Below are 11,702 nucleotides of genomic sequence, written 5' to 3'. Positions count from 1 at the left end.
CAGCCTAGAACCATGAATCTGGCTCTTCAACCCTTCACCCTTCTCCTAAAGTAAACAAGTATTTTATTTACATGCATGAACCAGCAACACTTTGGTCAATATTCACTTAAATATAAAGGTTCTAAAAGGGAACTTTCACAGTGATGACATAGAAGAATTATTTTGGGTTTAGGAGAACATTTTAATGATCTAAAGAACCTTTTGTGAAACAGAAAGGTTCCATGGATGTTCTTCATTGAACTATTGATGGCAATTAAAGATCCTTTATTTTTAAGAGTGTAAGTTAAGCCATTCTGAGCAGTAAGTGTTAAGTTTTCACAAAAGGTGTCTAGTAGCTGACTAAATATTGGGTTAAAAGTTGCTAATGATTTATTCAAACTGCGTTTGCCATCTGACTGGCTTTCCAACCCCCTTTCATGGGCCAGAATGAGCCCCCCTTCAGACACGAAGGCGGTATCTCCTCAGGGAGCTGCCCCATCTAATTATCAAATGACGACCAGCCTGTCGGCGGTAAGCCGCTGGGGTGAGACAATAGCAGCTGATTCTCTGGATTAGGTGACGGGGGTTGGAGAAGAACGGGAGGGGGGAATCCAGGAGGAAGAGACAGAGAGCATGCTCAATCCTGAGAGACAGGCTACTGGAGCACACATGTACCTTCCCTGTGAAGGATACACAGTCTCATGAGCATCTGCTCTTTTTCAAACACCCGCATGTGAAGATATTTAACAAGCAGATGTTGGTGATTTGATAAAACGGATGTGAAGATTCACTTTTGGACCTTGTACAAAGGATGCACTAAGGAAACTCTGCTTTTGGGGTGAACTTTGACACCATGGCTGGATTTTACAGTTGCTTTGGGGACAAAAAGTAAGTTGGAGCATTTTGTTCATGTGAAAACTTAATTTAAAATGACTTGGTTATAAAACACTTAGCACTTGTCTTGTGCTTGAGGTTGCTTTTTAGTGGCATGGTTGCATATAAAACTGCAAGCACTGATGGAAATGACTGTTTTGGTATGTACTCTCAGAAAAGAAAGGTTCAAACGCTGTCGCTAGGGTAGTGCTTTTTCAAAAGGTACAAATATGAACCTTTAAGGTATTAAAATGCACCTTTAGGGGTAAATAAGGTACAAATGTGTACCTTTTGAAAGGGTACCATCCCAGTGACAGCTCTTGTACCTTTTTTCTGAGAGTGTGAGTACATACTTCACTTGATGTATTTTGTACTGTAAGGTTTCTTTTGTGAATGCACTATAATAGCTTCTTAGATGAACTCTTTCAATTCGAGTCTCTTTAAAAGCTCTTCTATCTAATGGTCTCATGACATGTCCAACAAGACCCTACTCATCACCACTGGTTGGTATTCCAAGACCGCTGAGAGAACATGTTGTTTACCATTGGGTTTCGTCCAGATTCTTTGCAAGTTTAGAAAAGAGACTGTTTTGTTTATCATTTCTTTTCACTGAATTTGCCATTTATTATTGCTTGTTCTCCTAGTCCAGCCCCCCAGAGACGAAATGGATGTACAATAAGAGAGTTTGGACTATTATTGAAACATAATGTTCCTTATTCAGGTATAAATGCAAAATTTGACTTTGCAAAGAGACTGAAAGCGTGCTAAAGGTTTGGACTGTAACCAGCTTCATCCTTACATACCTCCATTTTTCACACCATTTATGGTCCTTGCACTCCTGAGAGAGTGCTGCTTTGTTTGTATCTATACAGTGTATCTATTTGGCAAGAAACTTGAGCATCCCATGAAAAAAGAGTCCAAATATTAATGTTCTGAACCCTGTTGGTTTTGACCTCTGAGCTTGTTGATGTTGAGCTCAAACTCTTCCTAGTTTCTCATCATCTTGTGCAGTTGATGAGGTTGTTGTTGTTTTTAGCAGGCTTCTCTGTTGTCTTTTAAGACATGTATTCTCAAGGGAGTCTCAAGTCAGTGAGAGACTGTTTTATTAAAGTGTGAGCCAGTTAATTTGCATATTGTGGAGAGTGGGGTAAGAAGCGTCAGTGCATCAACTTTATTTGAAACTCTTTTCTAATCCTGAAATATAATGTTGTGTTTTAGCTTTCCCTCTCATTTTAAGAAAAGGTGGCAAGTGTTACCCCACTCGCTTTTAATCTGTAAAAATGTTTCTGCTGGGGTTTACTTATGGATTCTCTAATAATGAATCATCCGGTATCAGATAGCCAGAATGCTCTGCTCTTTCTCTGCTGGTTCAGCCACGGCTAAAAGAGTTTTGTACTTTGTGGTTAAAGTTCAGAAGAACCACAGAAGACCAGATGGTTTTGTAGTATGTCTGGATTTATGCAGCCCCTGCTAACTACTTAGATTTTTTTTTTAATCCATCAATCAATACAAGCAGCAAAGGGCTTCCAAACACAGCTCATTGAGCGCATGCGGTGATATTGCCTTAAATATCTGCCTGAATGGAAAGAAAAATATATATTTTTATAGTAAATTCAGGGCTTTATAAATGTTCTGTATCTGTAATTGTAGGGTTCTTTAAATACACAGCTGTGCAGTTTTATTCACAAAAAGCTCCCACATTTTGTGTAAGATGTCAGTGTCATACTTAAAGGGATAGTTCACCCAAAATGGAAAATTATAATTACTCACCCTCATATCGTTCCAAACCTGTAAGACCTTTGTTAATCTTCGGAACACAAATCAAGATATTTTTGATCAAATCCGAGAGTTCTCTGATGCAACCGAAATGTTCCCAGACCTAAAAATGTAGTAAGGATATTTATAAAATAGTGACATCAGTGTTTCAACCGTAATTTTACGAAGCTATGAGAATACTTTTGTGTGCAAAGAAAACAAAATAACGACTTTATTCAACAATTCTTCTCCTCCAAATCATGTATTCCACCATTATCAAGAGTACCACGAGTCCTAGGGATGTAACGGTATGAAACTTTCTTATCACGATTATAGTGACCAAAATTATCACGGTTATCAGTATTACCACGGTATTGTTAAAATGTGCTGGAGATGTTAAAAGAGTACAGACACATAAATCACTTCACCAAGTTTTATTTTTAGAAATCAACAAACAACAAATAAAATGACTTTTTGTTTGCATAATCACTAAAACAATAACATTACCAATGATGTTCGGATTTTAAATGACAACTTGACTGACAACAGTTTAGTAGCATGTTGAAATATCTAATGTAAATGTTCAAATAAAGCTTTGAAAAAGTTTCATAAAAAGGTAAACCTCACATTTCAGCCTTTAAATAAAGAAAAGATATAAATCAAAATGATAATTGATTACTAAATGATTATATGTATTTTATCTGCTCCATAAATAATTCTAGATACCTTATCTGAATTGTTTAAATGTGTAGAATCCACATAAGCTTGTTTTTCATCAACCGGTCAAAATTTACAGCAGGGCATGCAAATTCGGTCCGTTTTTGGCCAGACAGAAACTGCACACAGGCTGAATGTAAATATACGTCTCTGTAAATCCACTCGCTGACAGCAGGTGGCGCTTATGGAAAAGCAGAATTAGAGCTGTTTCCCATAACCTCTGTGGACAAAGCAGTATTGCGATTAAGCACACTTCCTTTAGGTATTACATGGAGCAAAGATGTAAACAAAATGCCTTCGAATCGTTCCTGAAGACAGTTAGAACCTTCAGCGGTACATTCATATAATTAATTAATTAAATCCACTCGCTGACAGCAGGTGGCGCTTATGGAAAAGCAGAATTAGAGCTGTTTCCCATAACCTCTGTGGACAAAGCAGTATTGCGATTAAGCACACTTCCTTTAGGTATTACATGGAGCAAAGATGAAAACAAAATGCCTTCGAATCGTTTCTGAAGACAGTTAGAACCTTCAGCGGTACATTCATATAATTAATTAATTAATATATTAATTAATTTGCACTCTTTTAAAACCTCCCAGCTTTTCCGCCCTGTTTTCACTCAAAATGAAACTACTCTGCGTGCTGTGCGCACGTGAGACTGTTACTTAAAACTGTGCTTTATGCTGGACAGTATTTATTTATCGCGAGTTGTTCAAATCGCGGTAATCTAATACGGTTTTAATGATAATTAAAAGATGAAACGGTAATACTAACCGTGGGGAATTTTATTATGATTTATCATCAAACCGGTAATCGTTACATCCCTAACCACGACGCGTGTTTTCTACGTCAGCAGCACCATGCGCATGCATTGTTTACGTGCAGAGGTACTCTCGATAATGGCGGAAAACGTGATTTGGAGGAGAAGAATTGTTAAATAAAGCCTTTTTTGTTTTCTTTGCACAAAAAGAAGTATTCTCTCAGCTTCGTAAAATTACGGTTGAACCACTGATGTCACATGGAATGTTTTCCCGATATTCTTACTACGTTTCTTGGTTTGGGAACATTTCAGTTACATTGCTGTCAATGCAGGATCAGAAAGCTCACGGATTTCATCAAACACTTAATATGTGTTCCGAAGATGAACGAAGATCTTACGGGTTTGGAATGACATGAGGGTGAGTAATTAATGACAGAATTTTCATTTTTGGGTGAACTATCCCTTTAAAGTGTAAATAACTTGAGTGTGGTATATTATATATGTACAACTTCATATTTTGCATGTGCAAAGTTCATTTGCTATTTATGAGGAACTGTATATAAATTAGGCCTAAAACCACAAATTTTGCTAGATGTTAGAATCTAACCAAAACAACATTGTTGATTAGTACTATTAGGGTTTTGTGGCTGTTTAAAAGCTAAATTGCATGGTAAACTTTATGAACTTTCATAAAGTCACAGAAGATTGCTTTCATTTTGCTACTGTCTCATAACAAAACCAGCAAGTAACACAATTAGACACAATTTGTAAATGAGCCATATTATGTCCAATAAATGTTTTAGGATGTTATTTCTCGTCAGATATAAATTAGGGAATGAGATGGTCACCACTTTAGCTAATGTTGTCAACTTTGAGCCGAATGGCGACTGCAGCTGGTTTAATAAACTCATTATATCGTAGTTTACACCAGGTCCCTGTAAAACTTCCAGTGATTGAATATACTACCTTTCAAAAGTTCAGGGTCTGTTTGATTTAGTTGAAAGAAATTTATATTTTTATTCAGACAGGATGCATTAAATTTCTTGAGCAGCAAATCACATTAGAGTGATTTCTGAAGGATCATGTGACACTGAAGACTGGAGTAATGGTGCTGAAAATACAGCTTTAGCATCACAGGAATAAATTACTTTTTAAAATATATTCAAATAGAAAACAGTTAGTTTAACTTGTAAAATATTTCAAAATATTCCTGTATTTATAACTAAATAAATGCAGCCTTGGTGAGCAGAAGAGACCTCCTGACCCCAAACAGCAGAATTAGTAAGAAAGGACAACATAATTAGACACTTGTTTACCACTTGATGTGCCCTTTTGGCGAGCTGCACTGGTTCACAGAGGACCACAGGGCCTGTGACATAATGAACAGATTCACTGCCTGATTCACATTCTTGTCAGATATGTCGTCCACTTCAACTAATGTCTGGAGAAAGCAGCGCTGTCCTTTCAGCCTCAGAGGAGAACATCATTTTGACATTTTCTGAGGTACTCGACAGATGGTGTGACTTGAGGGAGTCCATCACTACATTAAAGTCGTTGTTGATGTGTGGTTCACCATCGAGGCCTGTGGAGAAGCTTAGGTCTAAAGCAGCATTGCATAAGACGACTCTGATTGTCAGGATGTTGCATGACGAGGGTTGACAATCTAATAACTAATCATCATTTTGGTTGTAACTTGCATTTGATCTTAGCACAGCTGCACCAATAGATGCTTCATTTATGTTGAGTCATCATAAGATCTATATACTCTTTTACTCAATATGTACATAGATTTTTTTTGACAATATATATAGCCTAAATAATAACATTTAATCGTATAGTTTAATAGAACAATGTAATAGCAAATACTATGCACACAAAATTAGGGCTATATCAGTTATAGTAAATGGTTATTGGATTTTATTATAGTTTTGTTTTTTTAATTATCAGGTTGATATCATATATTTAATTGTGCATTTTCTGTGTGTTACCTTTGTTGTCGTTTAGTTTAAAATAAATTTTTAGAACACTAATAGTTTCACTTAATGTAATATTTAGCAAGTCTCAAAATGCATTTTTCATATTGTACATTAAAATGTTGTGATGCATAAATTCACTTGTAGATTTTTATTTTTTAATTTTTATTATATTTATTCAAAATAGTGTGGAAATGGACTATCATTATAGGCTTATTAGATTTATAGACTTTATAAACTATCATTATAGGCTAATATTGATGTATCCATCACAAAATTTCATAATTTTACAGTTATTTTATTTTTACGTTATATTTGCTAAATTCACAAAAAAACAGTGTTATGTATATACAGTATGTGTATATGTAATGTATATATGATCATGTGTGATTATTCGTCACCCTTACCTGTTGACATAAATCACACTGTGCATTCAAAGTATTTTGTTTAACTAAATCAAGCTGTGCATTTGCGTATGCGTATAAATGTATTACAGTCTCCTGTACAGCTTTTCGATTTTTGGTTGTTTTTCTAAAAACTACATTTTTGATGCTAACACAGCTAGCATGCTTCTGCTTCAACGCTTCACTAACTCTTGCTCTTTCTTTCTCTCTCTCTTATTCCTCCCTTCCTCTCCATGTCCAAAAGTTAAGACATGAAACGCCGGACGTCATCACAGAACTCTGGCGTTGGAGGCAGTCCAAGGTCAGTCCATTAGTCCCTGTAGAGCTCTGAACGACCTCTCTGCTATCATAGTCACGCACTGGGTAAATGATAAGAAGATGCTTTTTAGTCAGAAGAGGCTCTTGGGAACGAGGTCAGTGGTTTTAAGCAAGAGCTCACATAAAATGTAAATTCTGTCATCATTTACTCATCCTCATGTCATTCCAAACAAGTATGACTTTCTTTAATCCTTGTAAGGAAAAAGAAGATGCGTTGCATCCAGGCTGCGTTTGCTTTTCTGGTGATCCATGCTGTTGAGTTCCAAAAATGGAGTCATGAAAGTATTATAGAAACAGTAAATGGTAAAAGCGTACTGCAAGTTTTCAGAAGTAAAACTAGTGTAATATAAGCAGCAACTTGAAATGAAAGTCATTAAATTTACTTTCAAAATCACTTTCAAACCAAGCAGCTTTCTGTTGTGTAATGTAAGAATCTGACCGTATTGAACCTATTGCGAAATCTGCTTAGGGAAATGATCATCATTGCTCTTGCATGATTTTCCTAATCTTGTGGATTCCTATTGAAATGACTGGATTTGCGTGGGAAAATTCACCAAACAGCAGTAAATCTGACCCCACCTTATATGATGACAGAATGTTCAAAATGAGCATGCTTACAGTATTTAAAGCTGAAGTGTGAAGCACCACCAAACATAAATGCAAAATGATTGGCTGTGTCTGAAATCGAATGCTTCCCTACTATACAGTATGCAAAAAACAGTAGGGATGTAAATGATTCACTGAACTCGCGGTGCGATACGATTCATGATACTGATTTCATGACACGATTTTCTCACTTTTTTTTCTTTAACAAAATGAGATTTAAGAAAAATTATAAATGAAAACGTGTCCTTTTATATTGCTTGGACAAAATGCTGCACATTTCTTTGTGAAATTGAAAATAAAATAACAAAACTAAATTGAAATTTTGAAACAACCCCAAATCAAATAATGAAATATTACAAATTAAAGAAAGCTCTGCATATAAACAAACTAAGACTTTGCCTGTGCTCTTTCCTTTTAAAATTAGAGGCCACCGCTGTATTTTAATCACAATCTTTTCTTAAAGGGGTCATATGATGTTGCTAAAAAGAACATTATTTTGTGTATTTGGTGTAATGAAATGTGTTTATGCAGTTTAAGGTTCAAAAAACATATTATTTTCCACATACTGTACATTATTGTTTCTCCTCTATGCCCTGTCTTTCTGAAACGCATAGATTTTTACAAAGCTCATCGGTCTGAAAAGCTAGGTGTGCTCTGATTGGCCAGCTATCCCGTGCATTGTGATTGGCCGAATACCTCAAGCGTGTGACGGAAATGTTATGCCCCTCACCATATTGTGATGGCATGTCCCGGTGCGACGAGACAAAAACATTAAAAGCCATTATAAATGAGGCATTTGTTGCATCCAGTGGGGACATAATTACGGATTATAATGACTTATACTGTCTTTTTACGCATTGCATTGCATCGTGCCGTGTAAACATAAAACCATTTGGGCGGCGTTATGCAAATCTTCCCACATAGTGATGTAGATATATGGGGGCGTGATAGAACAAGCCGTATTAGATAGGCATGGTTGACTCTTAACTTTTATAAAGAATATCTCTTTGGATTTGAGACTTTAGTCTTTGCAACTTTACAGATCTTCTTTATGCCCCAAGAGCTTGTAACACTCCAAAGAGAAATGAAAAATTGAAATCGCATCATATGACCCCTTTAACAAAGATGCTGCATTCATGTTATTTTGATTGATTATAATTTCGAAATTTGAAGCATTTGAAACTATGCTACATAAAACATCTGAATGAAACAAAAACAGCAGACGGGCTGAATGAGACGCAAACTTACTCTCTGACAGCAGGTGGCGCTTATGGAACAGCAGAGATGCAGCGTTTCCTTGGTTACCGCTGTAAACAAAGCAGCGCTGCTTATGAACACTAAGGCAAGATTAAAAGAAAATACCATCTAAACTTTTCTGAAGACAGTGTTCACCTCAAGAGATACATTCATATAAACATTTAACATCTCAACCGTTTTGAATCGTCACATATTTGTATCGATTTTCAGCCGGCTCGGGGTACATTGTTACATCCATAAAAAACAGCATGCCAAAAAAGGTTTACCGTATGTCCAGATTCATAGCATTAGATCAGTGATCTTCACAATTTTTTTCACGAGAGCCGCACTTATAGGACAAAGTTAATAGGAGAGCCACTTTTAATGCAAAGTATGAAAAGTTACATCCAGTCATAAATAGCATGTCTGTTTCTTAATCTGTCATCCCTGAACATACAATATGCAATGCAATAAAAAGGGGTTTATTTTTAAAAGTTATTTAAAGTTATTTTTTAAAGTTATTTGCTTTGAAAGATTGCCAAAACAACTCCGCAGTGAGTCAATGTCATGGACGTAAGGGCAGAGCAAGTTTAAATATCTTTCTAGTCTATATTTCCATCTTGTAATTCCGCTGTTTTGGGTATTTTTAAAATATAAATTATTTATAATAGAGCAGACACTGACTGTTGTTCATGTATTTATGTTCTCATTTAGCGAGACAGCAGACGCTGAAAACTCTGCGCACTTCAGTATGTGTGTAGTAAATGAAACCGCGCGTCTGTGCCATTCATTCATAAAGAGACACGCAGGATTCATATTTAAATGGTATTTTTGCAGCTTAATATTTACAGATACCAGTCAATATTGCGATTTGATTTAAGTGTAATGACTTTTTGATTTATTCACCCAAACTTTAACAAATTCCGTGACATTCCGTGTTATACAGTAAATTCTGTTTTTATGACTGGATTCCGCATTTCCGTCCTCGTTTTCCGCATCGCAGAAATCATAGAGCCGTAGTTAAAATGGGTTCTATTGTCTTTTGTCACGTCGCACCACGACGCTCGCGTCCGGTGTAGACACGGTGTGAGTTTTTTTAATGGTTTAATTTTAGCCCTGCTTGTCTTTAATGTTTTTATTAAATATCTGTATTGATCATATCATCATTATTTACTGCCATCTGCCATGCGAGCCACACATTAAAGATTGGAGAGCCGCATGAGGCTCGCGAGCCGCACAATGAGTAACACTGTATTAGATAAACAGTACGCGAAAACCTCATACTTCAACTGGGATTATGAAGTGACACTTTATTATCCCATGAGGCCACAGGAAAGGATTTATGAATGGCAGGGAAGCGAAGCAACTGATCCTGGTAGGTCTCGTAATCAGGGGCGTGTCTACGTGGTGGCCAGGGGTGGCACCGCCCGCCCCCCCTGAAATTTGGCTGGCCACCCCAGGTGCCCCCCCTACCAAATGTCTTGCCATAAGCTTGTTTTTAGTAAATTTCTAATTTTAGGCGGTTTCTATAGTGTGATCTTAATGACAATGTCGAGAGTGCATAATGTTATGTGATCCATGTGCGCGAGGATGAATCTCTCCACTCCCAAGCGGATTTCCTTCACTCACACAAAATATTGATCATATCATCATTATTTACTGCCATCTGCCATGCGAGCCACACATTAAAGATTGGAGAGCCGCATGAGGCTCGCGAGCCGCACAATGAGTAACACTGTATTAGATAAACAGTACGCGAAAACCTCATACTTCAACTGGGATTATGAAGTGACACTTTATTATCCCATGAGGCCACAGGAAAGGATTTATGAATGGCAGGGAAGCGAAGCAACTGATCCTGGTAGGTCTCGTAATCAGGGGCGTGTCTACGTGGTGGCCAGGGGTGGCACCGCCCGCCCCCCCTGAAATTTGGCTGGCCACCCCAGGTGCCCCCCCTACCAAATGTCTTGCCATAAGCTTGTTTTTAGTAAATTTCTAATTTTAGGCGGTTTCTATAGTGTGATCTTAATGACAATGTCGAGAGTGCATAATGTTATGTGATCCATGTGCGCGAGGATGAATCTCTCCACTCCCAAGCGGATTTCCTTCACTCACACAAAACTGGACGTGTGCTTTTAACATACATCGTTCCGCAAACACAACCCCTTCTTGCCAGTCGTGCCATTGATGGAAACATATTTTGGTTGTGTTTCCAAAGACTAAGGATGTCTCTATAATTTTCCATTGTGGGCTTGTGCTTCAAATATTGTTCTAGTTCATCAAGCCCTGTGTCCAGTTCAGCATCCTCAATATCAGCCCACTGGCTAAAGAGTGGCTCTGGTCCTGGTGGTGGTGGTACTGGCCCAGCAATCTCCTTATCTTTCTCTTGCATCTGCTGGGCATTCACCTCAGTTGTAGCATTTTTAGGGAAGCTGGCCAACTCTCTTGCACCTTGATATATTTCCTCCCTCTCTTCTGTGGTGAACATCCGAAGCTGCTTGAATTTTGACCAGAGCAGAACGGCAAGCTTTTCGTGGTGTCCCAAAACTATCCGTTCAGTCAAAAGTGTCATGCACCTAATAAATAGAATACAATATAATCAATTGAATAATGCATTAAGCAACACTTAATAGGTATAACTTTAGCAAACAGTGAATAAATTAAATGAATAATAATAATAAATAATAATAATAACTTTTTATATAGCACAGTTACAAATACAGGCAATGTGTTAGAAATTAGAAGAGTAATTAGACTACATCTCACCTGTGTTTCAGTATCCTGAATCAGCTTGGGACTGGGAGAATTAGCATTGGGCCATCAGCGTGGTTATCAAGAGGGCCACTAAGTTGATTATACAATACTTTGAGCCACTGAGCTCTTCAGTTGCCTGCTTAAAAGGCTGCAGGAATTGGACAAGCATCTGAAGAATGTCTTTGGATATGTGACTCATGAGATGCATCTCTCCTCGTTCAAGCAGAATGGACTGAATGTCTTCAAATGCATTAAGCACAGATTTGACCATCTCCAGTTTAGTATTCCATCTTGTTTCACATTCTTGTTTCAAAGATTGCTTGAGTC

General features: G+C 37.3%; 1 protein-coding gene across 4 annotated transcripts in view; it reads left to right on the top strand.

Annotated features, from left to right (window-relative positions):
- The first annotated feature begins 601 nt into the window (after nucleotides 1-601).
- The window catches only part of LOC107588352 (uncharacterized protein KIAA1211-like), a 51,030-nt gene continuing 39,929 nt past the window's right edge, over nucleotides 602-11,702 (top strand). For 2 of the 4 annotated variants that reach the window (XM_016276420.1, XM_016276421.1), the window contains exons 1-2: nucleotides 602-867; nucleotides 6,706-6,762. In XM_016276420.1, coding sequence (XP_016131906.1) covers nucleotides 6,713-6,762 — 50 coding nt within the window. In that variant the 5' untranslated portion in view covers nucleotides 602-867; nucleotides 6,706-6,712. Of the gene's footprint in view, nucleotides 868-6,705; nucleotides 6,763-6,841; nucleotides 6,875-11,702 lie in introns of those variants that run through there. The other 2 variants (XM_016276422.1, XM_016276423.1) reach the window with 2 other exon arrangements.

The sequence above is a fragment of the Sinocyclocheilus grahami genome, unplaced genomic scaffold (genome assembly GCF_001515645.1).
Source record: "Sinocyclocheilus grahami isolate Dianchi unplaced genomic scaffold, SAMN03320097.WGS_v1.1 scaffold102.1, whole genome shotgun sequence".
In the NCBI taxonomy this organism is placed as follows: Eukaryota; Metazoa; Chordata; class Actinopteri; order Cypriniformes; family Cyprinidae; genus Sinocyclocheilus; species Sinocyclocheilus grahami.
The sequence above is the reverse complement of the archived record's forward strand: the minus strand, read 5'-3'. Positions and strand labels throughout refer to the sequence as shown.